Raw genomic sequence first — 22,473 nt, forward strand, 5'->3', positions numbered from 1 at the left:
GTCTACCACTCCTGAAACTTACTCTTAAATGAATGGGAAATGACAAGTTGGAAGGAATAGAACATCTGTTCAAGGACTTTTGTGAGTTCTTTGCTGGGAAAGACTTTGACTTATTTATTTCTATTTTTTTCATATTTATTAATATTTTATCTAAAACATAGGAGGCTCTCAGTTGAAGCAAAGAAGAAGGAAGGAAAGAGAGAATGCCTGAATGAGTGAATGAATGAAAGAGTGAATGAACACATGAACAAATAAAAGAAACTGGTCCCATTAGAACAGACTTAGGAAAAAATAATAAAATAATGTGCTAATAATGATCAATCATTGAGCAGTGATGCAGGTGTTTAAATCCCAGTTCAGACACTTACTCCCTGTGTGAGGTGAGTTTCCCCAGCTGTAAAAGAAGTTAGTACATGCAAAGTGCAGAGCAATGCCTGGTACCCAGTGCTGGATTGTGGGCTAGCTATTGCTAATTTATTATACGAGCAGCACTCTCTGTACTTAACATACGTTAGGTCATTTAATCCTGACAATGCCCTCGGTGAGTGTAATATTAATACCCATGTTTCCCAGATGTGTTAACAAGATCAGGCAGGTAAAGAAGTTTACCCAAAATTAAACATTCCTGGCTGAACTAGGATTGAAATCTTAAAATATTTAGCTTGAAAAGCCTACATTGGCTCTCCTCTGTGCCATGCTGCTTTGATTTGAAATGTAAACTGACTTGGTTTTTGTTTCTTCATATACATGTGATCTAGCAAAGAAAGAAAAAAAAGTATTTCTTGATTATCGTACCATGGTGATATTTCGAAATGTTTTTGGCTAAGATGATTTCAAGCACTTGGATTCTATCCACCAGTGCGTAATTGGAAATCATTACACGTAGGCTTGCTATTTTGGTGAATTTGCTTTCAGTTTCCTTTCTAAGTAAAATGAAAGTCATCTTTGTTTCCATTCAGAACATAACACTACTAGAGAAACAATAGCCAACCCTAACTGAACACTTAGAGTCTTCCATACACTGTCCCAATTTATGTGATTCACATGCATTAGAATTTTCAGTCTTCCCAAAAAATCCCACGAGACAGCTGGATTTACAGACGAGGCAATGGAGATCCAGAGAAATAATGTAAGTTACCAAAATCACATAGTAAATGATGAGCTGGGTTCACGGCTCCAGAAGCTTCCCCACTAGGACTGTTGCAACTTTCCACAGGTCTCAGGAAAACTTAAGACTACCTGTTCAAACACAACTCTGATTAAAGACAACTGAAGGAAAAAAAGTTCAGCACAAAATTTGCCAGTGCTTTCTAAGAAACGGTAAAAATAAGGAAGAAGCCACTGTAACTCTTGACAATTAAGAACCATCTTAGGGGGCGCCTGGGTGGCTCAGTTGTTACGTCTGCCTTCGGCTCAGGTCATGGTCCCAGGGTCCTGGGATCGAGCCCCACTTTGGGCTCCCTGCTCCGCGGGAAGCCTGCTTCTCCCTCTCCCACTCCCCCTGCTTGTGTTCCCTCTCTCGCTGTGTCTCTCTCTGTCAAATAAATAAATAAAATCTTAAAAAAAAAAAAAAAAAGAACCATCTTAGAAAAGCATCTGATTTTCCTGTGGTCTTTTATTTATTTGAGAGAGAGAACAAGAGAGAGCATGAGCTGGGGGAGAGGCAGATGGAGAAGGAGAGGCAGACTCCCCGCCAAGCAGGGAGCGCAATGCGGGGCTCTATCCCAGGACCTTGGGATCAGGACCTGAGCCAAAAGCAGACACTTAACTGACTGAGCCACACAGGTGCCCCTTCCCATGGTCTTTTAAAAATAAAATAGAAATGGGGCACCTGGCTGACTCAGTCGGAGGAAGGAGCGACTCTTGATCTCAGGGTCATGAGTTTGAGCCTTATGCTGGGTATAGAGATTATTAAAAAATAAACTATAAATAAATAGATATGCAGGAAAACGTAAATGTCTACATTTCAACACTATGAAAATACGTAAGATGAATAACTAAAGGCAGATTAAGTGTAAATGTTATTATGTGCCTGTGCATTCTGACTGTGATCTGGAAGGGGCCCCGAGGCGAATGGGTTCTGTCCTCAGCCTGCACAGGTCAGTCATACTTTGCGTTCTTTGACTTCCATAACGAACTGTTAGGGCGGCCCCCCTCGGGAAAGGTGCCAGGGGAGAGCCCCTGCATGCTGTATCATGCGTGAGTAATACATCTGAAGAGGTGCCTGTATCTCTCTCCAAGTTGCTGCTCTAGATGGAGATATGGACAGAGAGCAAGGTCTTGATCTGTGTCCAATTAGAAGGCTACTGTTGACCCGGGAGACAGGTGAAAGGTGAGGCAGAGAGAGGCAGATGCCCAGCCCTGATCCTGAGCCTTGGGTCTTGGCCCTGTGCCAACTTTCATTTTCATGAACAGGAAAATCGAAACTTGAGCTCAGCTGAGAGTTAGTCAGAGATGTGTCCATCCTGCCCTCGTGATAGGCTGCCCCAGCACATACATAAACTGAGTCCTGAGCTTCAGTGCAGCCTCAGGGCACCTGGCCACCATGTGGATGCTCATGCCCATCGCTTTTGCTGGAAAGCTGCTGAGTGCCTTCAGGAAGCCTCTGAGCTCTCTATGGGGCAGCGTGGTCCCCTGGTTCTTCTGGCTCAGGTCAGCTCTCTGGCTGGCAAGGGGCAAGAGCCCCTGGCCGCTGCAGCTGGGCCGGGGTGAACTGCAGGAGAGCAGAGGGGAGAAGGAGGAGGGTCCGGACCAGCCCACCACGCCCACCAGCGTCAACTACCACTTCACCCGCCAGTGCAACTATAAGTGTGGCTTCTGCTTCCACACGGCCAAGACATCCTTTGTGCTGCCCCTGGCCGAGGCCAAGCGAGGGCTACGGCTGCTGCAGGAAGCCGGTGAGTCCCCAGCCCTGGGAGGGAATCGGCGCGCAGCCATGGCTGGGGCCGGGCACAGGTGGGAGAGCTCCTGCAGAATTTGAGATGCTCCCCAGCCCGTCTTGCGACGGAGTGTTAGGGTGAATTTGGGGTGGATGCGTAGGCCTTCAGAACCAGAGTTGGCTGGCGCAGACAGCAGGGCGGCAGACCCATCCCTCCTGTAGCCTCCAAGTGAGCAGAAGTCTGTGCACCTGCCGGGCTCCCAGTGCGCCCAGCTTGTGCCAAGAGACAGGTTGGGAAGTTGTGCTACTTTCTGAATTTGTCCAAGGCACTGATAGATTGGGGCTTTCCAGAAATTATTAATGAGGAAAGTTGAAAACAAACAAGAACTTTGACTTAAGAACTACAATATTTGAAGGGCACCTGGGGGGCTCAGTCGGTTAAGCGTCTGACTCTTGGTTGTAGCCCAGGTCATGATCTCAGGGTTATGAGATCGAGCCCCACGTCAGGCTCCGCGCTCAGTGGGGGGAGTCTGCTTGAGATTCTCTCTCTCACTCTGTCCCTCCCTCTCTCTGTCTAAAATAAATACATCTTAAAAAAAAAAAAAAGAACTGCAATGTTTGAGTCTTTTACTTTGAATCATGTATGTACTCCTAGCATGAAACTTTAAAGAAATTATTTACAATACAAATATGGCAATGACTTTGCTCTCAAGACTTGCGTGCTGAACTTCACCGCGTTAGTACAATGAAGGCGTCTCAGAGAGAGCTCACCTGGCTGTTCCGAAGGCAACATCGTCCACTCCAGACCTGCTCTTCCTTCTCACCTTGTCTTCCTTTCTTTCCTCGAGCTCCAGCTAAGCTAGTAACAGCAACCTGACCGACCTTTTCTCACTTTGCTTAACTTTTTTTTTTTTTTTTTTTTTTACAGAAGTATAACATGCATGCCCAAAGTTTAGCTGGACACATTTCACAAAGTAACCACACCCACATAAACAGCACTGAGATCTTGAGAGAGAACATCACAGCATCCAGAAGTATCTCTCTTCCAGCCACTGCCCTGCCCCTGCCAGGGTAACAATGAGTTTGTCTTCTAACAGACAATACTTTTTGCCTGATTTCGTACTTTATATAATGAAATTATACCATTTGCACTGCATTGGGTCTGACTTATTTTGTTCTCCATTACATTTGTTCCATCATCCACAGCTGTTCATCCAAGTATAGACCCACCTCACTGTTCCCAGTGGGCTCTAGCTCAGGGTCTCCCCATTTCTCACCTGGATTGCTGCAATTCATATAATTGTCTCTGCTATCCCCACTGGGACATCAAGTTCCTCCACCCCAATGTTTCAAGTGCCCAATGCTATAGGCACATCATATTACACCCATTCTCCCCCAACACCTGCATAAATCAAGCCTGTGATCATGCTGTCTTCTCCTTCTGGAATGTCCTCTCTCCCTCATGTGTGATCCCTTGGCGCCTGTTACAAATATGTATTATAACACTTTTTTTTTAAAAGATTGTATTTATTTATTTGAGAGGGAGAGAGAGAGAGCACGAGTGGGGAGGGAGGGGGAGAGGGAGAAGCAGACTCCCCACAGAGCAGGGAGCCCAACATGGGGCTCAATCCCAGGACCCTGGGATGATGACCTGAGCTGAAGGCAGACGCTCAACTGACTGAGCCACCCAGGCGCCCCCTATTAGAGCACTTTTTAAATTATACCATTATGTTTTGGTTTTTTGTTTTGTTTTTGATATCTGGGTCCCCAAAGAGTTTGAGTTCCAAGGTGGAATTTTAGCATTCTATGTATCTTTGTGCCTAGCAGGTTATCTAGAATGTAAAAGGGGGTTGATAAATGTTTTTGGAGAGATGGGTTAATAGATGAACGAATGAATGAAGGGAAGTCTGGTGTCGTGGAAAGAGCTTAGACTCTTGACTCACAAGGCCAGGGTTTGAGCTCTTGCCCTAAAACTTGTGAGACTTATCAAGACATTTAACTTTTCTGAATAGCAGTTTAACAATCCTTAAAATGTGGATAATCAAGATAACACCTATACCGGGCGCCTGAGTGGCTCAGTGGGTTAAGCGTCGCCTTGGGCTCAGGTCATGATCTCAGGACCCTGGGATCAAGCGCTATGTTGGGCTCCCTGCCCCTGCCTGCCACTCCCCCTGCTTGTGCGCTCTCTCTCTCTCTCACTCTTGCTCTATCTCAAATAAATAAATAAAATCTTAAAAAAAAAAAAAAACAGATAATGCCTATACCAACCTCAAAAAGTTACGACATGGCACAAATAAGTGAATGCTCAGGTGTTTTTAAATAGAGTATAAACTATAATGGTTATAATTAATACATTTATCATTAATATAATGATTTCTCAGGTTTAAGTAAATAAAGTCAATTAAAATGATCAAGGTATAACATAAGTCATATGCCCCGTAAGTGAGATCTCTGGCTAATAGAGGAAAATCTATTTTGGTGATGATTAAAAATGTAAAGTTAAATGTAAATTATATTTAAAACGTACTACTTGGGCAGACGATGCTTCTACAATATATTATTTACTTCTCTTGCTTTTACACGAAGAAGACGGAATAGGATTTAGCCGCTGTGAGCATCAGATATTGATCCGTGCTGTAATACGATCGCTCCTTGTAAGTTAACATCATTGTGAAGTAATTGTTGCTTGTCTAAGATCTTAACTACGCACCTACATCCCGTTCCTTCGGTGCTCTATTCCTAGCATCCCCTCTATATCTTCCCCTCAAACTCATCAAGGGCTGCAGGCCCATACACCGTATCACCTTCTCCAGCTCATCTGACCCTATTCCACCACACTTTCGGCGAAAATGATGTTTCTACTTAATGATGATCACCATCAGTCACACCGGCAGGCTCCCAGCATGTTGGATTTCAGTAGTGAGATGATGGAATTGATCACTGTCCGGTCATAGACACATCTGAGTGAGAAAGACAGTGTTGAAAAGAATAGCAGATGTCATTTGGTCTGCTATAAACCAGGGCTGTTCTGGGTGAGCTGGGATGAAGGGCAACCCCACTGACAAAGATGGAAGGCTGTGGAGCTTGGGCATCCATCCTAGCTCCATTTTTTTCCCCTAGTCTTACGATCTTGAATAAATCACTGAACCTTCCTGAGCTTCAGTTCCTGCAGCCAAAAACCAGGATAGTAATTCCTTCCTTGCTGAATGAGTTTCAGGATGAAATGCTTGCCTGAACCATGTTACCTTGGGTGAGGTATGGGGAGGCCAGATGCAGATCAAGAGAGAAAAATTGGAAAGAGATGTGTAATTTGTTACTCACAGTTCCTTGGGCAGGGCGCCACTCGCCACACAGTAAGTCCTGGGTGAGGATGGGAGGGGACTGTGAACGTGACCCCATCGGCGTGGTTTTCAAGGAAGGAACAGATAGGGAGGCAAAGTCAGCTTAGCACGGGCTAATTTGAACAATCTCAGCAAGCTGTGGTCACAAGGGCTGTCCCGGTTGTCCGAGCCCCGGCCCTGGGAGGCAGAGGGCAGAGGACAGTGGCCCCAAGAGAGAGCCTCATAGATCAGGTGCTTGAGGCAGAGGGCAGAGGACAGTGGCCCCGAGAGAGAGCCTCGTAGATCAGGTGCTTGGGGTGTTGACATCCTCGGTTGCTCAAGAAGAGGACCTGACCAGCCGTCAGCCAGGACCTCGAAACTGAGTCAGGACAGCATTTTAAAAGCTATGCTGCAGTGAATTTGCACGAATTAAATTTCTAAGCACAGTATTCGTTACTTAGTAGGTACAAAGTTTGTTGAACGGATGTTAACAAATAACATTCTCGGGGAATTTTACGGCATAATGTGCTGTTTGGCCCTTAATAAGTTCCCCCAGCCCTCTCTGCTAGCCTGGTTGGTGCTTCTAATTATTTCGCTCCTGTGACCAAATCTGTTTGCTGCTCTCACGGGTCCCAGGCTTCCTCCTTGGATCTCACATGGGCTTGTGTTTCTGTGGCTTGTCACCCGGGTCCTTTCCTTGCCATGCTCTGGCTTGTCTCTAATCTGAGCTTGCTGTCTGGTGCCTGTGCCCTCAGCACCCCAACGTGCAGTGAAGCAGGGGTTTCAGACTTCACTCGGCAGAGCCCGTTGCTTACGGATTCCGCGTTCATCCTGGAAATGACCCACTCTGATGTGACCACTAGTCCGAGCGCCTAGTAAAGACTCGCTCAACTGAGTTGAACTGAACTGAATTAAAAATGAATCCCACTATGATAATATCACTGTATAAATTCTAAATTTCACAGTCTTGTGGACCTTCGAGTTAATTTCCCCATTCCCTCCAATCTTTCATTCGCTCCACTAAAATTCCAGTAGAATCATTGAAAGCAGGGTAACAAACCCACAAAGAAATCAACACGGAGTTGTTGGAATTGACTGATGGCACTTGGACACCTTCAGCACGGGTCGGCAGGGCGGTGGCTGCCAGAGGTTCACCAGACTGCCCGTGGAATGCAGAGCATTTCAGAGACGAGAACCTTCTGATCATGTAGAAGTACAGCATTGATCAAGAAGGAGGGGGTGAGGCAGGAGCGAGACAACAGGCCGAAGGCAGATCCGCTGCTGCCCCCACCACGAGGAGAGCCCTCCCCAAGTCCTGCAGATGGCAGAGGGCATATTTTCAGAAGAATCTGGACCACCAGGCTGTGCTCAGCCACCCCGGGGGGAGCAGGGAGAAGAAAAGCACCATACTGAAGACCGGGGAGTGAGAGTCTGCCTGCTGGGTGTGAGAGCCCACGTTCTGGGGTGCAGGCAGCCAGGGGGTACGGCATAGCAGGAGATTAAGAGTCTTCTCCAGCAGAACAGAATGGCCCAGAGAAAAGACCAAGGCTCCCAGTATGTGGGGCAAAATCCAGTGAATAAGTCAGTTTCTCTCTCTGTCACTCTATAGCAAAACCCTCCGTCGAGGGGTTTCTTCCTCAATCACAGAAATTCCCTTCCGCTCTTTTATGCGTCACTCAAATAAGAAAGGACAAATAGAAACACCGAAATAAAAGGCAGACGCCAAAACAAATAAGCAAAGAGAATATAGGAAAACTTCAGAACATCTGTAACTGATAATCCCAGAGAGATGAGAGAAAATTTACATATGAGAAAAGCAATGCGATGGTAAGTAGAGAGGATATGGGAGAGTCTGGGGAACGGAAACTGGGATTTCTAAAATTAGAATTGTAATAGAAAGACTAAAAGACAAGGTCTTGGAAAAATGGGACGCAGGAGACACAGCAGGAAGGTCTGGTGGTTACAAGCCGGAGCACCAGCAGACCAGTGATAGGACCTCCAGAGAAACAAGCACGTTGGAGAAGAGGTAGGAGTTCTCAAAGAGTATGAGAAACTTCCCATACCAGAAGGAGCTGTATTTTTGGACCGAGGACCTGCCAAGTGGCCAGAACCATGAATAGAGACAGATTCTGCTAAGGCACATCACCTTGAAATCTGGGGACATTGGAAAGAAAGCTTCTAGAAGGGAAAAAGCCATGCACTTAAAAGGGATTATAAATCAAGGTGTTATCGGGCTTCTGAACAATAATATTAAAACCTCGAAGACAGCAAATAATGCCCTTAAAATACTGAGGGCAAAGTGACTTCACCCAGAGTACTATACCTGGCCAAACTAATGTTTAGGGATGCATTTGGAAACATGTAAGTTCTCATCTTCATTCATATTTTGCATTTTTTCAGGAAACTGCTAAGGGCTTTTCCAAAGGGCAAGAATTCCAGGCCAAGAGGCATCCAGCATGTGGGAGAGGGCGGGGTCCCCCTCAGCGCAGCATGCCGAGGTGTCTCAGGCTGAGTCCCCAAGCAAGAACATTCTGGATGGGGCGGAGGGGGGTTCCTGCACATCTCTGTGTTGTCTCATCCATCCATGTAACTGATTCCCTACATTGAAGTGCATCTATTTTATTTTCTTATTTTTTAAAAGATTTTATTTATTTATTAGAGAGAGAGAGAGGGAGCCAGAGCAGGGGCAAGGGATAGAGAGAGAAGCAGGCTCCCCGCTGATCAGGGAGCCCGATGCTCGATCCCAGGACCCTGAGATCATGACCTGAGCCAAAGGCAGACGCTTAACCGACTGAGCCACCCAGGCGCCCCTAAAGTGCATCTATTTTAAAGCAGGGGAGAAGGTTAGGCCCCGGGTTACGGACATGGTTTGTTCCCCCCTACCAAACCCTGTGGGGAGCATGGGGAGCCATGGGTGGGGGGTGGGGGCTGGGGATAATGGGCAGCTTTCATTTCATTTTTTGTTACTTTGAGAAAACATTACTTTTGTCATTAAAACAATAAGGGGTGTTTGTGCAGTGGAAAAAAAAAAAGAGAACAGAAGGAAAGATCCATGTTCTACCTCTCACAGGGATGGAGAAGATAAACTTTTCAGGCGGAGAGCCGTTTATTCATGACCGGGGCGAGTACCTGGGCAAGCTGGTGCAGTTCTGTAAAGAGGAGCTGCGGCTGCCCAGCGTGAGCATCGTGAGCAACGGGAGCCTGATCCGGGAGCGCTGGTTCCAGAACTACGGTGAGCTTCCTGGCATCACGCTGCAGTCGCCGCTGCTATGATTGTTGGTTCCGGGCATCCCGGGCCTTAGGCCAGGCATGCTGGGGGAGCAGGGGGCGCGGGGAGCAGGGTGTGGGGCAGGGAGGAGACACCAAACTCGAATCCCTTTGCAAGCCATGCATGCAATTAGGAGGCTTCCTTCTGCGGGGCTCTATACTTAGAGCCCTATACTTGTTGACTAACTTGTTGGCAAGACAGGTAACAAAATGTTAGCACAACTATGTTATGCATCCCAATTCAGCAGGTGCTGAGCGCTTAGCTTAGCCGCTAGCAAGGAACATTGACACAGTTCCACAACCCCTACCTTATGGCTTGCTACTAATGTTTAATTTTTAAATATTAAAGGAACTATCACTTTATTAGTCTCATAAATGAAGCAATTGGACTAAAACAATCTTTCCCACCTTTGGCTACATATTTGGCTGCTGAAGAAAGTTAAATAAAGTATCTGTGTGGGGACTGAATCCCAGACTAATTATATCAGAACCAACTTGGGGGGGCTCCAAGGGATTCTACTCTGCGGCCAGGATGGCAAACCACGGATCCTAAGACCGTGGAGTTCCCTTACAGCTGAGTCTCCATAGATGTGATAGATATCCCTAGAGCAGTACCCGGAACTTAGGGAGCAGTGGAAAATATTAGCTGTTATTACTACTGTCATTTTAGGAGACAGTGATAACTCTTAGAGCACAGTTTTCTGTTCTAATCTGTATGAGCTATTGGAGCCTTGACATCACTGAAAGAGGGGTTGCATTTACTCTCTATTGAGGCTGCTCACAGGAAGTCTCTGACCCCTCCCAAGATGACGGAGAGATGGGAGTGGGGAGGGGAGACTGGATGAGGGCGGGGCAGCCCATCTGATGAAAGGGAAGCAAGAAGACAAATTCAGAAGTCTCTGGGAAAGGTAAATCAGGGAAGACTACAAGATGACGTGTGAGAACCAAAACGTCTGTGAGGGGAGTCACTAAGTGAAATGGGGTCAGAAGCTTCCAAGTAAACTCTGGGAACCAGATTCAGAAAGGCAAGAAAGGCTTAGGGAACGGTGTGAGCAGGGGAGAATCGGTCAGGCTTGTTGGCGGTGTCCCCGAGCCGCGCTCTCCCTCCGACCCTGGCTCTCATGCCCAGTGTGGTATGAAGAACAGGTCCTGCGGGTCACTGCATCCAGGATCAGGAGCTCACATGCTGGCGTGGGAGAGGCCATGTGAATGAGTGAATTTGGAGGTGCAGAAGAAAAACCCACTTCAGTCCCTTCAGTAGGGAGATAATAAGCAAGTGGGAGGCCATGAAGAATTAGAAGCACCATGCTCTGTTCATAGTGGACAGACGGACAGCAAGTGAGTCATGAGCTTCCATTGACATTTATCCTCTGTGGGAGTGTAGGCTTAGTGTTGTCATATTCTGAAATCTACGTTCTATCTTAAATCTCCCAATTAAATATTTGCAAATAATTTGAAATATTGTTAGATGTCATGAGGGAAAAACAACAGCAGTGTTTATGTATAACTATGTGGTCTGTAAGCCTCCAGTCTTCCACCTCCAGTTTAAAGGACCAAGGGTGAGTCAGTGAGCTTGAGTGGACCAAGAGAGCCGTTTGGATCAACTGCCATCTCTCTAAGTTTGGCAGTTTTCTAGGAGTGCTCACAAGACTCAGTAGCCAACTAGACTCATGGCTAAGGTTCATCAGAGCAAAGGACGCGGTGCAGAACCAGTAGGGAGTGGGCATCACAGGGGTCCAGAGAGGTCAGACATGGGCTTCTGAGTCCTTCCCTTCCAGGACATACAAGATGTGCTTTCTCGCACGCACAGTGAACCATAGGGACATGTCTGGAATGTTTTTGCCTAGGAATGCTCATGTGACTCTTAGGGTCTGAGGCTTTTATAGAGGGCTGGTCACTTAGGCTCATACTGCTGGGTACCCTTCCATGGCAGCTGCAACTCAGGACTCCCGACAACAAAACCAGGTACACCGTGAATCTTGTTCACCAATCCCAACAGCTCTTGACAAGCTGATTAAACATGCCGCACTGCTCCAGACATAGACACATCATCAATGGGAAACATAGAGAACATTCTGGTGGCCATACATGCAGGGATTGGCCAAAACTCCATCATAGTTCCATGTTCTTCTAGAGACTGGCGAGGACTCAGCGAACAGATCTGCTGTGCTAACTCTCTCTTCACAAGGGCTCCTACAAGACAGTCTGAGAGCAGGAGGAGGGGATATAATTCAGATGTAGCAATTAATGAAGGACCTCATTTAAATGTGCCAATAAACACTCAGACACATACAAGTGCCATTTTAGGTTGGTCAAATGGGAGTATCTCCATCACCTCATGATGTGTATGTTTATTGTCTTTCAAGATTATTTAAACAAATACCAAGTATATTCACATTTCTGTGAGTGTTGCAGCTATGAGGAAAAGTCTTTTTAAACATTAAAACTTAGATACAAGCAAGATGTGTTTTATCATAAAGAGATATAAATGGCCTAAAAGCTTTGGTCCTTGAATGGAAAGGCTTAAAGGTGCTCACTTTCCCTCAGGTGAGTATCTGGACATCCTTGCCATCTCCTGTGATAGCTTTGATGAGCAAGTCAATGTCCTCATCGGCCGTGGTCAAGGAAAGAAGAACCACGTGGAAAATCTTCAGAAACTGAGGGCGTGGTGTCGAGATTATAGAGTGGCCTTCAAAATAAATTCTGTCATTAATCGATTCAATGTGGACGAGGATATGAGGGAACAGATTCAAGCCCTGAACCCTGTCCGCTGGAAAGTAAGTACCGTGTCCCTTTTGCTGAGTGTAATTCAGAAAATGTTCGGGCGAAAAACTTGTGACACTGAAACCCGAAATGTTCAAGTGAGAGAGGACTCTGGACTGACCGAGCCAGCCGGGAGACCGGGTCCTTGGTCCTTCTTCCAGCTCTCTTAAACTTTAAACTACTTACACTCCCTTTGTCTCAATCTCCCCTCTAAAAACTGGAACTGATTCCCTTCTGGAATGTTGGGAGGATAAAGGTCAAAAGATATAGTCAGGGGGCACCTGGCTGGCTCAGTTGGTGGAACATGAGATTCTTGATTATTGGGGTTGTGAGTTCGAGTCCCATGTTGGGTGTGGAGATTACTTAAAAATAGAATCTTAAAAAAAAAAGATACAGTCAGGGGCGCCTGGGTGGCTCAGTCGTTAAGCGTCTGCCTTCGGCCCGGGTCATGATCCCGGGGTCCTGGGATTGAGCCCCACATCGGGCTCCCTGCTCCGCAGGAAGCCTGCTTCTCCCTCTCACACTCCCCCTGCTTGTGTTCCCTCTCTCGCTGTGTCTCTCTCTGTCAAATAAATAAATAAAATCTTAAAAAAAAAAAAAAAAAAAAAAAAAAATCTTAAAAAAAAAGATACAGTCAGTGCTTGGAGGTGTTCTGAAGAATATGAAAACCTAGAAAACCTAACCTGTATGTATTTATTAAATATAATAAAATCTTTAAAAAAAATAAATATATGTATATATATATATATAAAATAAGACTAGATTTCTTCTTAAAACTCTTGGCTTATTCATAAATGGATAAATGTTCTTCATAAATTCTATTAATACATTTTTCATTGAATTATTAGAAGATATTGGGGCAGGGGCGCCTGGGTGGCTGAGTCGGTTAAGCATTTGCCTTCGGCTCAGGTGATGATCCCAGGGTCCTGGGATCGAGCCCCGCATCAGGCTCAGCAGGGAGCCTGCTTCTCCCTCCGCCACTCTTTCTCTCTCTCTCAAATAAATAAATAAAATCTTAAAAAAAGAAAAAAGAAGATATTAAATAACACTATCCCCAAGTTGTGGCAAAGTGAATTCGCCAAGATCTGTGCTTTAGGACTAACCCCTCTATCAGCTACTAAAAAGTCTAAAGTTCAAACTCAAGGTATATTTATAGCACCCACAATGTACAGACACTTACAAATAACAGTAAATTAAAGTTTCATTGAAGTTTCCTACCCCCGGCTGTTCTTCAGAATCAACTCAGGGAACTGTTTTTAAAAGCAGCTTCCTGGACCCGCACTCCCTACCCAGAAGAACTGGAGAGAAGCTAAAGAAAGAGGTGTGGTGGGAGGAACAGAGGCTGTGGTCCAGGAAGGGGGATGGATGAGGGCCAGAGGCTGGGCTCCAGGTTCTTAGACTTTCCTTCTAGAACCACCTGCCCATCACTCTCCTCCTCCCTGATCCCCCATCTCTGTCCCACTTCTTCTGCTGTTACTGTTTTCCTCACTATTCTCTTTTCAGCTTCTCTCTATATGTATATACGTTTTTCCTCCTGGCTTTGGTTTGCGAGGAGCTCCTCGTAGCTTCTTGATCTCAGAGCTTTCTTCTCCAATCTTATAACTCCTGCTGTGGCTCCCACTTGCTGATTCACTCCAGAACTGCCTGTTCAAAATCCTGGGTTTTCTGGAGGGAGCAGGTTAGCTACTGCCTGTTTGGAGAGCAGTTTTCGCCTCAGATCACGGGTGTCTGCAGACTGCAAACCGATGAAAATCAATGCCCTCGGGTCAGGTGCCTGGGCGGCCCAGGCCGCGTCCTCCGTGGGAGGGCCGGGGCTCCCGGCCCCGTCAACAGTACACCAGCACTGAACACGCATTGGTGGGAAGGGCCCTCAGAGTATTCCTCAACAGAGGGCTTTGTTGTCACCTGGAGGCTTGCTGTAGCCACAACAGAGCTGGCCCCACCTAACCTTGCCCAACCAATCCCACCACCCTCCTCCCATTCTGCTTCTCATGCTCCTTTCAAGCTGGTAGATTCTGGAACCAAAGTCACCGGGAGAAAAGCCCACGTGTGTCTTCACCCACCTGATATTCAAGTCAGCTTGGGCTTCCAACCCGTGTGGATACCTCCTCTGACCTCCCTGCTAGTCCTCTCTCCCCACCCTGTGCCTGGACTGGGCTTGGGTGCTGTGGGGACAAAGATGAGGGGTGTCCCCTCCCTAGAAGCTCACAGCCTACTGAGCAAGACAGTCATGAAAGCAAATAGTAAAACCACTGTGTGACCAGGGTCTGCAGGGACTGGGGAGCACAGAGGAAGGGGGTGAGCATAGAGTGAGCAAAGAAGGCAAGGGTTAGGGAATTTTACAATTAATTCTAAGCTGACAAAAATGTTCATTAAACACTATGTATAATCACCCCCTTCCTTGAAAACCCCACAGACCCGGGCTCTGTGCTGGCTGTTTGATCAGCTGCCATCTCATACCACCTTGAGCGGGTCCCTGGGACAGGGTTTTTCCTTCTCAGATGATGGTATTCCTTATGAGGGAATAATACATTCACACATACACAATTATTTACTTAAAAGAATGTTGGAAGACTCTTACTGGCTTTGGGAAACTGTCCTGGTATATTAACTGCAAAATAAACTACATAGTCGAGAGGCCTTAATAAGGATATATTGAAGTCAGTAGAAACAACATTTTGAAAATACTTGTTTCTTGGTTTGGGGATCACAAATGATGTATTTTCTTGATGCTTTTGTATAGTCCATATTCCCTGCAATGAACACCTGTTACTTGGTGTTCTGCAAAATTAGATTATCAGACTGGATCAAACATACACTAGACCAGTTTTGTATTTTTGGATGGTTGGTTGGCACTTCCTGACTTTGAGGGCCCCAGAGCAATGTCTTTCTAGACTGTTCCTGAGTCAGAGCAGTCTTCTTTGCTTAGAAGAGATGACGCTGGGTCTAGGGGAATGAAGTTTGGGGTAAAAATGGTGGGAGGCTCTTTGCAAAGCAAACACCGTCCTTATCTTCCAGGTCTTCCAGTGTCTCCTGATTGAGGGGGAGAATTCTGGAGAGGATGCTCTGAGGGAAGCGCAGCAATTCGTTATCAGCGATGAGGAATTTGAAGGATTCTTAGACCGCCACAAAGAGGTGTCCTGTTTGGTGCCCGAGTCTAACCAGAAGGTTGTATGAAGCAAACATTGCTTGGTTCATCATCACACCTTGAGATTGACTCCAAACAGGGAGCTCTAGCCCAGAGGGATCCACACACTGTTCCTTTAGAAGGTTCAGCGGGCAGGATTGGAGGGGTGCAGTCACCTTCCAGCTGTGGGACCTCTGAAGGAGCTTCAGCGGCCCTTCTCCCTCCCCTGTCCTTGGACCATGCGTCCACCCATTGTTCCCACAATGGGAGCTGTTCCAGGGACACAGCCTTGAGCGGGGACAGCCTCCTATAGGAGGATAGGTACACCTCCCATATACCTATAGAAGGTATAACTAGTCCCAAGGAATGAAAGTCACATTAAAATCTTCAGGTAAGCTCCTAGGGAATAGCATTAAAGCTTTACACATTGAAAAAGGGGGAAATTGCGTGTAGGGTAGGAACAGCCATTGGGAATATTGAATACAGAACAAGGGTCTCCCACGGCTTGAGGAAATGGGGAAATTAGCCTGGGGATTTCATTGTCAGGGAAGCTGTCAGAGTGGGGCAGAGAACCCAGCCTGCTGGCAGCTTCCGGAATCTGAACAGACACAGACAGATGCCCCTGCAGATGTATGTTAGGCGGGGATGGGGGCGCCAGCGGATCAATCGCCTTGTAAGGGACATACCCAGTCACTCAAGGGATATAAGAAGCGTAGAATCCCGAAGTAATAAAGCACAAATATACCAACGCTGTGAGACAGACCCTTGAGCGCGCGTACTGAAAAATACACTTGAAACTACATTTGTATTTAATTTCTCTTTTGCAGATGAAAGATTCCTACCTTATTCTGGATGAGTATGTAAGTATTTGTAATGAATTATAAAATTTGAAAACTTTTAAAATAAGAAGAATTTTAAAAATTAGAAAAAATTAATTAAGCCGCAATGCCAGAGTTGAGCTATAATGAGCATAACCGGTCCCAATTTTTCTTCTGACCCAGCATTTCATGTTTTTATCGTCACTGATTAGCATTCATATTATAGAGCCCTTCCCGCACTGGGTGGGTTCCGAGCTAAGCACGTGGGCAGGACTTTGCTTGAACCTGGGCCCTGTATTTGCACCAACCCCAGGCGATGGATCCGTGGATATCCCCTTGAATCTGACATTGCAAAGAAAGCAGAGTCCTCTGTCGTGCCGTCTTGGGCTGGGAGTTCCCCGGCAGTGGGATCCCAGGGTGCTCTGGAGGGAGGTCCTCTCCCACTTCACATTACCTTTAACACCTCGGATGCTGCCAGCTCGGCTCTGACTGATAAGTCTTGGCTTTGGTGAGCAGCGGTTACAGCTCCTCTCTCCAAACCGCTGATTGCATTGTTACACCTCTGCCTTACGGAGAAAAAAGAAAACCTACCCCTTCTCAGATTTGAAAAACAAATCACTTTTTTCTTTCCTTTGTCTTTTTTTGGGGGAAGGGGGCTAGATTCGTAAACTTTTGCCAATAGTTCTAGTATAGGACGAACAAGTCCATTCGCAGACCTGTTTCTAAGAAATGAGCTCCAGGGGCGCCTGGGTGGCTCTGTCTGTTAAGCGCCCGCCTTCAGCTCAGGTCATGATCTTGGGGTCCTGGGTGCTGGGCCCCACGACAGGCTCCCTGCTCAGTGGGGGAGCCTGCTTCTCCTTCTCCCTCTGTGTGTGTGCATACTCTCTCTCTCTCTCAAATAAATAAATAAAATCTTTTTTAATAAAAGAAAGAAATGAGCTCCAACAAGAACAATGGCTTTAATGTATACATGGAATTTGGTGTTTTGAGAAATATTTATTTTGACTTTTGGTATTTTCCTATTTTTAAATTAATCAATGATGCTTCACAACCATTTCATTGTTTCTCAACATGAGCTTCCTTTATGGAGCATAAGGGGAAAGCACTAATGTTCAGCATGTGGGCTCGAGTTAGAAATGAAAAGTCAGAATTTATTTTTATTTTTGTCTTTTTAATTTTTTATTTTTAGAGAGAGAGTGTGTGTGTGCAAGGAGGGAGGCTGAGGGGGAGGGTCAACGGAAGAGGGAGAGAGAGAATCTTAAGCGGGGCTTAATCTCATGACCCTGAGATCATGACCTGAACCGAAATCAAGAGTTGGATGCTTGATTGACTAAGCCCCCCTTCCGCACCCCATTTTTTATTTTTGGAGTATCATGATTGGCTGGGGATTCCTCCACAAACTCTCTGGTCTCCACACAGTTGCCACAAACATAGTGGAACCAAAATTTGCTTTTGGTAATTTAACATTTTGATTCAACAAGTATTCCTACAAGATACTTAGTGACATAGGTCAGAAGAAGTGTGAAGATCTCATTCCTGCCTATAAGGTGTTTAGTTTAGGGTGAAAACTGGGACCCTTGACAGGGCATATTCGACACTTCTTGACCTGGTGCCTGCCTGCCTTTGTACTTCCTTCCTTATCCCTCTTTCTCCCTTTCTCGAAAGAGTTTTTATTAATTTTATGCCTATATATTTATGCATGAACTGTTTTCACTCCACAATATCATCTATCTGCAATTTCCCAAAGACACCACCCTGCTCCATGCGTCTGTGCTTTTATAACGCTGTTCTCTCCAGCTTACAATTTCTGAACATCACCCCTCCCCCATGGAGGGACATGCACCTGCTGCGGCATGTGTATAATTCGGTCGATCGTGCACTTAATTGATCTAATGTGTTTATGTTAGTTAAGGTGAGCTGCTTGAATAGAGAAAGGGTCTTCAAGGAGGTCAGCTTCCTCAGTATGGTGTCTGGCCCACAGCCTTCAATAAATATTTGTTGAACTGACTGCACTAACAAAAATCAGTCTGGATCAATCCTCAAAATTGAGTTTCATAATTCCTAATTATGAATTCATAAAATTATCCCCTTTCTGTCTTGAATTTCCTAGATGCGCTTCTTGAATTGTAGGAATGGGCGGAAGGACCCTTCCAAGTCGATCCTGGATGTCGGGGTAGAAGAAGCTATCAAATTCAGTGGATTTGATGAAAAGATGTTTCTGAAGCGAGGAGGAAAATATGTATGGAGCAAGGCAGATCTGAAGCTGGACTGGTAGAGCCGAAAGCGCAGCAAGCTTCAACCCACCCCTGGGGACTCTTGCTCAGACTCAAGATGTGGCAACTTCCGGCAGCGGCGCTTCCTGTAGGCATTTTGCAGTGGCCCCAGATGTGATTTTCTGTTGCACAGGCTCTCCAATTATCTGTGGTAACTGAACACACAAATCACTTGGGTAATTGAAATCCATGATAATGCAAAACCATTAACTTTAGTTAATTCGCTTATTTAGGATTTGGTTCTTTGAGCAGTGTTTTCTGTGACTCCTATGTTCCCCAATTTGGTGTTATTTTTTCCAGTCCTTTCATTTGATAGACTCAGGGTTATTTCCGGCTAAATATTGAGATGCCAATTTTCATACCTAGAGCAATTACAAAAGCTCTTCCCCAATTATTCTGCTTGTCGCAATGCTCTTTCCTTTCTGTCTTTCTACCACTGAAGTCTTGGACTTTTTACCCAGAAGTCTAGAAATAGTCAGCAGATGTTTCAAAGAGTAGGAAATGATCATCTCATCAGTTTTCAGTAAGTACCTAGAGGGAGATCGTTCGTCTGCCTGTGCTCTGCGCGACCCCTGGCCCATGTTGCCTACTCCATGAACGTGAGCTATCTCTGCTGCTCTCCTTCTTCTTCCAAGAGCCTCAGCAAAACCAACAAACCCTTTACATCTTGTGACAAAGTTGACACGGGGTCGGTGTTTGGGTTGCCTATGAACCTGTTACTCCTGCCCCCTGAGTCTGCCTAGCAACAATGCATGAATTCATATGAACACAGTTGTCCCCACATCTCTGAGAAGTGACACCATATGGCTCAGATGGTTAAGCCTTCAGCTCAGGTCATGATCTCCATCCAGGTCCTGGGATCGAGCCCCATATCGGGCTCCCTGCTCAGCAGGGAGTTTGCTTCTCCCTCTCCCTCTGCTGCTCCCCCTGCTTGTGCTCTCTCTGTCTCTCTGTCTCTCTCTCTTTCTCTCGCTTTCAAATGAATTAAAAAAAAAATCTTAAAAAAAAGAAATGACACCTTACTAGATCGGCCTCATGTGTTAGGAAAAAGCACTGGGCTAGTGTGTGGGAAAGAATGTGTGGAAATATCTAGAACGTACCTGGATTTTACGTAAATGAAGCCATGGCACAATATAATATATCTCAACTAATTCTGAATCACTTGATATAAGGATATAATCTGGGTCAATAGGAGAAGATCCTGTGCCTTCCTTTCACAGCTTCTTTGGGAAAATGTCACCTAAACTGGGTCAGGAAACAAAGTCCCCTCCTTGTGGAAATATCACATGCAGTTTGTTTATGTAATTTGGACGGTATCTCATTGCCTGGAAAACAATAATTTCATATCATTGTTTCAGAAAACAAAATCATGGAAAGTTTTTTTGCCCAAGCATAGAAAAATTTTAATCCAGCCGCCATGCCAGTGTTGGTCACTAGGTGGCAGTAAATGTTGCCTGAGTCCATTAAGCAGCCATACAGAAATACCACTTCATCCAGTTTCCAGACTTGGTGGTTTTGAAAGTTTGGTTTTTGTAATTTTTTTTTCCTCAGAAAAGATACTTATACTTCAGATTTTAAGTCACTATGATTCAACTGAAATGTTTTTGGGTCCCATCTCAAACAGGGTTAACATAAATGGGTAAAATAAATATATAAATAAAATTTAAAAATTAATTAACTAATTAATTTTTTTAAAAAAGATGGGTTATCATGCATTTTCCATTTTATTTTATTTTATATTTTAAGGGAAAAATGAATTAGAAAGCTTTTTTCCTGTATGGCTTAATATAATCAGTATAAACATAAAAGGTTTTTTTTTTTTTTAATGTAACATGAGAGCACTTTGCTGATCTTCACATTATTCAGCAAGAGCAAATTCAGCCTAGAAAGATCACGGATGTGGAAGCACTGAAGATGTTGTCTGGTAGACAGCGGGGGCTCAATCATTATTATTTGAAACGAAATCTAGATGGGAAACCCGCAACCTCGGAGTTGGAATGAATTTCTCTCAAATTCACTCAAATTCAAAATGTGGGGAATTGTATAACTCTTCCTCCCAAAGGGAAGTCTAAAACATAATGAAACAAAACAACTGCACCTGAGAAATAAGTATTTTAAATATTTTTCCAACTGGTTTGATACCAGCCCTCCCCTGCCCGATGCCCTGTCAGGATTTGCAATGTTTAAAATACCTAAATGTTTCTTTTTCTTAAGGGGGAGAAAGTCTGATAGAGCCTCATTGAGATTTCTTGTTGGCTGCCCTCTTGTTGAAAGACTGTTTAATCAGCTGTGATATGGGGGAGACTCACCATGCTGTAAGATTTTAAGGCTTTGTCTTGAGTGTATAGAGGTCTCAATTTGGGGGAAAAATATATTTTTTCTTCATATGTGCTGCTCTTGAGTATCGGTCTGATGTATTGTAAGATGTTGTAATATATTAAAATATTTTTATACAGTGCCTTCTCTCTCAGTGGGTCAATGTAATGAAGCCTCTCCTTGGTGTATATTTAAAGTAATTGTGTGTTTTTACAAACTGCCATTGCTGAAAGCAAGTACAATTTAAAAATCAACAAGGTTATCAATAATTAATAAGCACATTTAGGCAACCCAATCAGCAACAAGATAGAGTGGAGGTGAGTCACTGGGGAAAATGCCGTTTGTATTCTAAAATGAAAGCCAGCGTCTTGGGGACCAGGTGTCCAAAACCTGGTGGTGTCAGGGACAGCACCACCCTCCGTCTGTGGTCCTAGCTCCTTGCTCTGAGTGTGAGCTGGTCAGCCATCCAAGGGGCAGGCAGGCACCTTACACTGGAGTCCAAGGAGGTGCAGAGCTCACCCCTAGCACCCTGGTTCCTAGCTGTCGGTTCAGTTCCTGAGCCCTTCCTTACCTGCATCCACCTGCCCTGCATGGGCTCCCCTAGGGTGGGAACCATGAGCACCTCCCCTGCCAGCCAGCACTCCTGCCTTCCATCCCTCCCATAACTGGTTTATTTTTTCATTCAGGGCATCTCAACTTGTCCCTGTCTGATTCTGCTCTCAATTCCAGGCTCTTAGAGCCAAGGACTCTGCATTCCTGGCCCCAGTGTCCACCTGGTGCCCTCCAGACTTGGACTGGTCCTCCTTGGCCATGCAACATTTTCTCAGACATGCCCCTGCACCTGACCTCTGGTTAGGGCACTCACCTCTTCAGGAAGGATATGACCTCACTACCCTCATCCTCTTGGAGGCCTGTGCTTAGCTCCAGCCCCAGAGAACAGGGGTCAGATCCAGGGCCTTGAAGACCGTGAAAGAGTCTCAAGGGGGCAGCTTGAGTCCTTGATCATTGTGTCTGGGCCACAAATTGGGGCACACAACTCCATGTCAAGCTTCTGCTGCTAAGTGCCCTACCCAGTCAGGGGGAAAGAAAGGGAGGATTACACACAAAACCCACACAGCAAGTCCAACTCAGATGCTATTGAGATGGGCTTGAACAATCAGAAAGACTTTAACATTTTTTTCATGATTCTAAAAATAATACATATTTGGAGTATATTTGAAAAACAGAGGAAAGCAAAATGAAGAAAATAAAAATTATCCATAATTGTATCACCTAGAGTTAACTGCTAATTTACTTCACGTCTTTCTGGTCAGGATATTTTTTAATAGAATTGAGTTCATTCTCAATTTTATTTCCCACATAAAATCTTCTGAAGGTTTTTAAAGCCAATTAGCATTCTTATACTTTAATGAGAACCGCCAGTTCCTCACAATTCACACTAATAGATGAGAAGACATTCAATGTCCTTCTAAAAACCACAGCTGGTTTGAAAAAATCACTGGCTTTGGTTTCTGAGTTGCTTACACATTTGTTGATGAATGTGAATATATCTCACGTTCTGGGAATTCACTTTATCCAGAAAAAATATAATAATAATAATAATAATAATAATAATAATAATAAAGCTTCTCTGTGCAAGCTCATTCCTGGAGGACCTGGGAAACAGCCCAAAAGTGATTTGTTTTCATTCAGTGCCATCTTGACTTGGCCC

The 22,473-nt window shown here is 45.1% G+C and overlaps 1 protein-coding gene across 1 annotated transcript; it reads left to right on the plus strand.

Annotated features, from left to right (window-relative positions):
• The first annotated feature begins 2,455 nt into the window (after positions 1–2,455).
• Positions 2,456–20,904, plus strand: RSAD2 (radical S-adenosyl methionine domain containing 2). The gene is made up of 6 exons (XM_036114536.2): positions 2,456–2,897; positions 9,269–9,430; positions 12,013–12,242; positions 15,247–15,396; positions 16,183–16,215; positions 18,284–20,904. The coding sequence occupies exons 1-6, from the start codon at positions 2,546–2,548 to the stop codon at positions 18,446–18,448; spliced, it is 1,092 nt and encodes a 363-aa protein (XP_035970429.1). The 5' UTR covers positions 2,456–2,545; the 3' UTR covers positions 18,449–20,904.
• The last annotated feature ends 1,569 nt before the right edge of the window (positions 20,905–22,473 follow it).

Source organism: Halichoerus grypus, chromosome 10, assembly GCF_964656455.1.
Source record: "Halichoerus grypus chromosome 10, mHalGry1.hap1.1, whole genome shotgun sequence".
NCBI classification, from domain to species: domain Eukaryota; kingdom Metazoa; phylum Chordata; class Mammalia; order Carnivora; family Phocidae; genus Halichoerus; species Halichoerus grypus.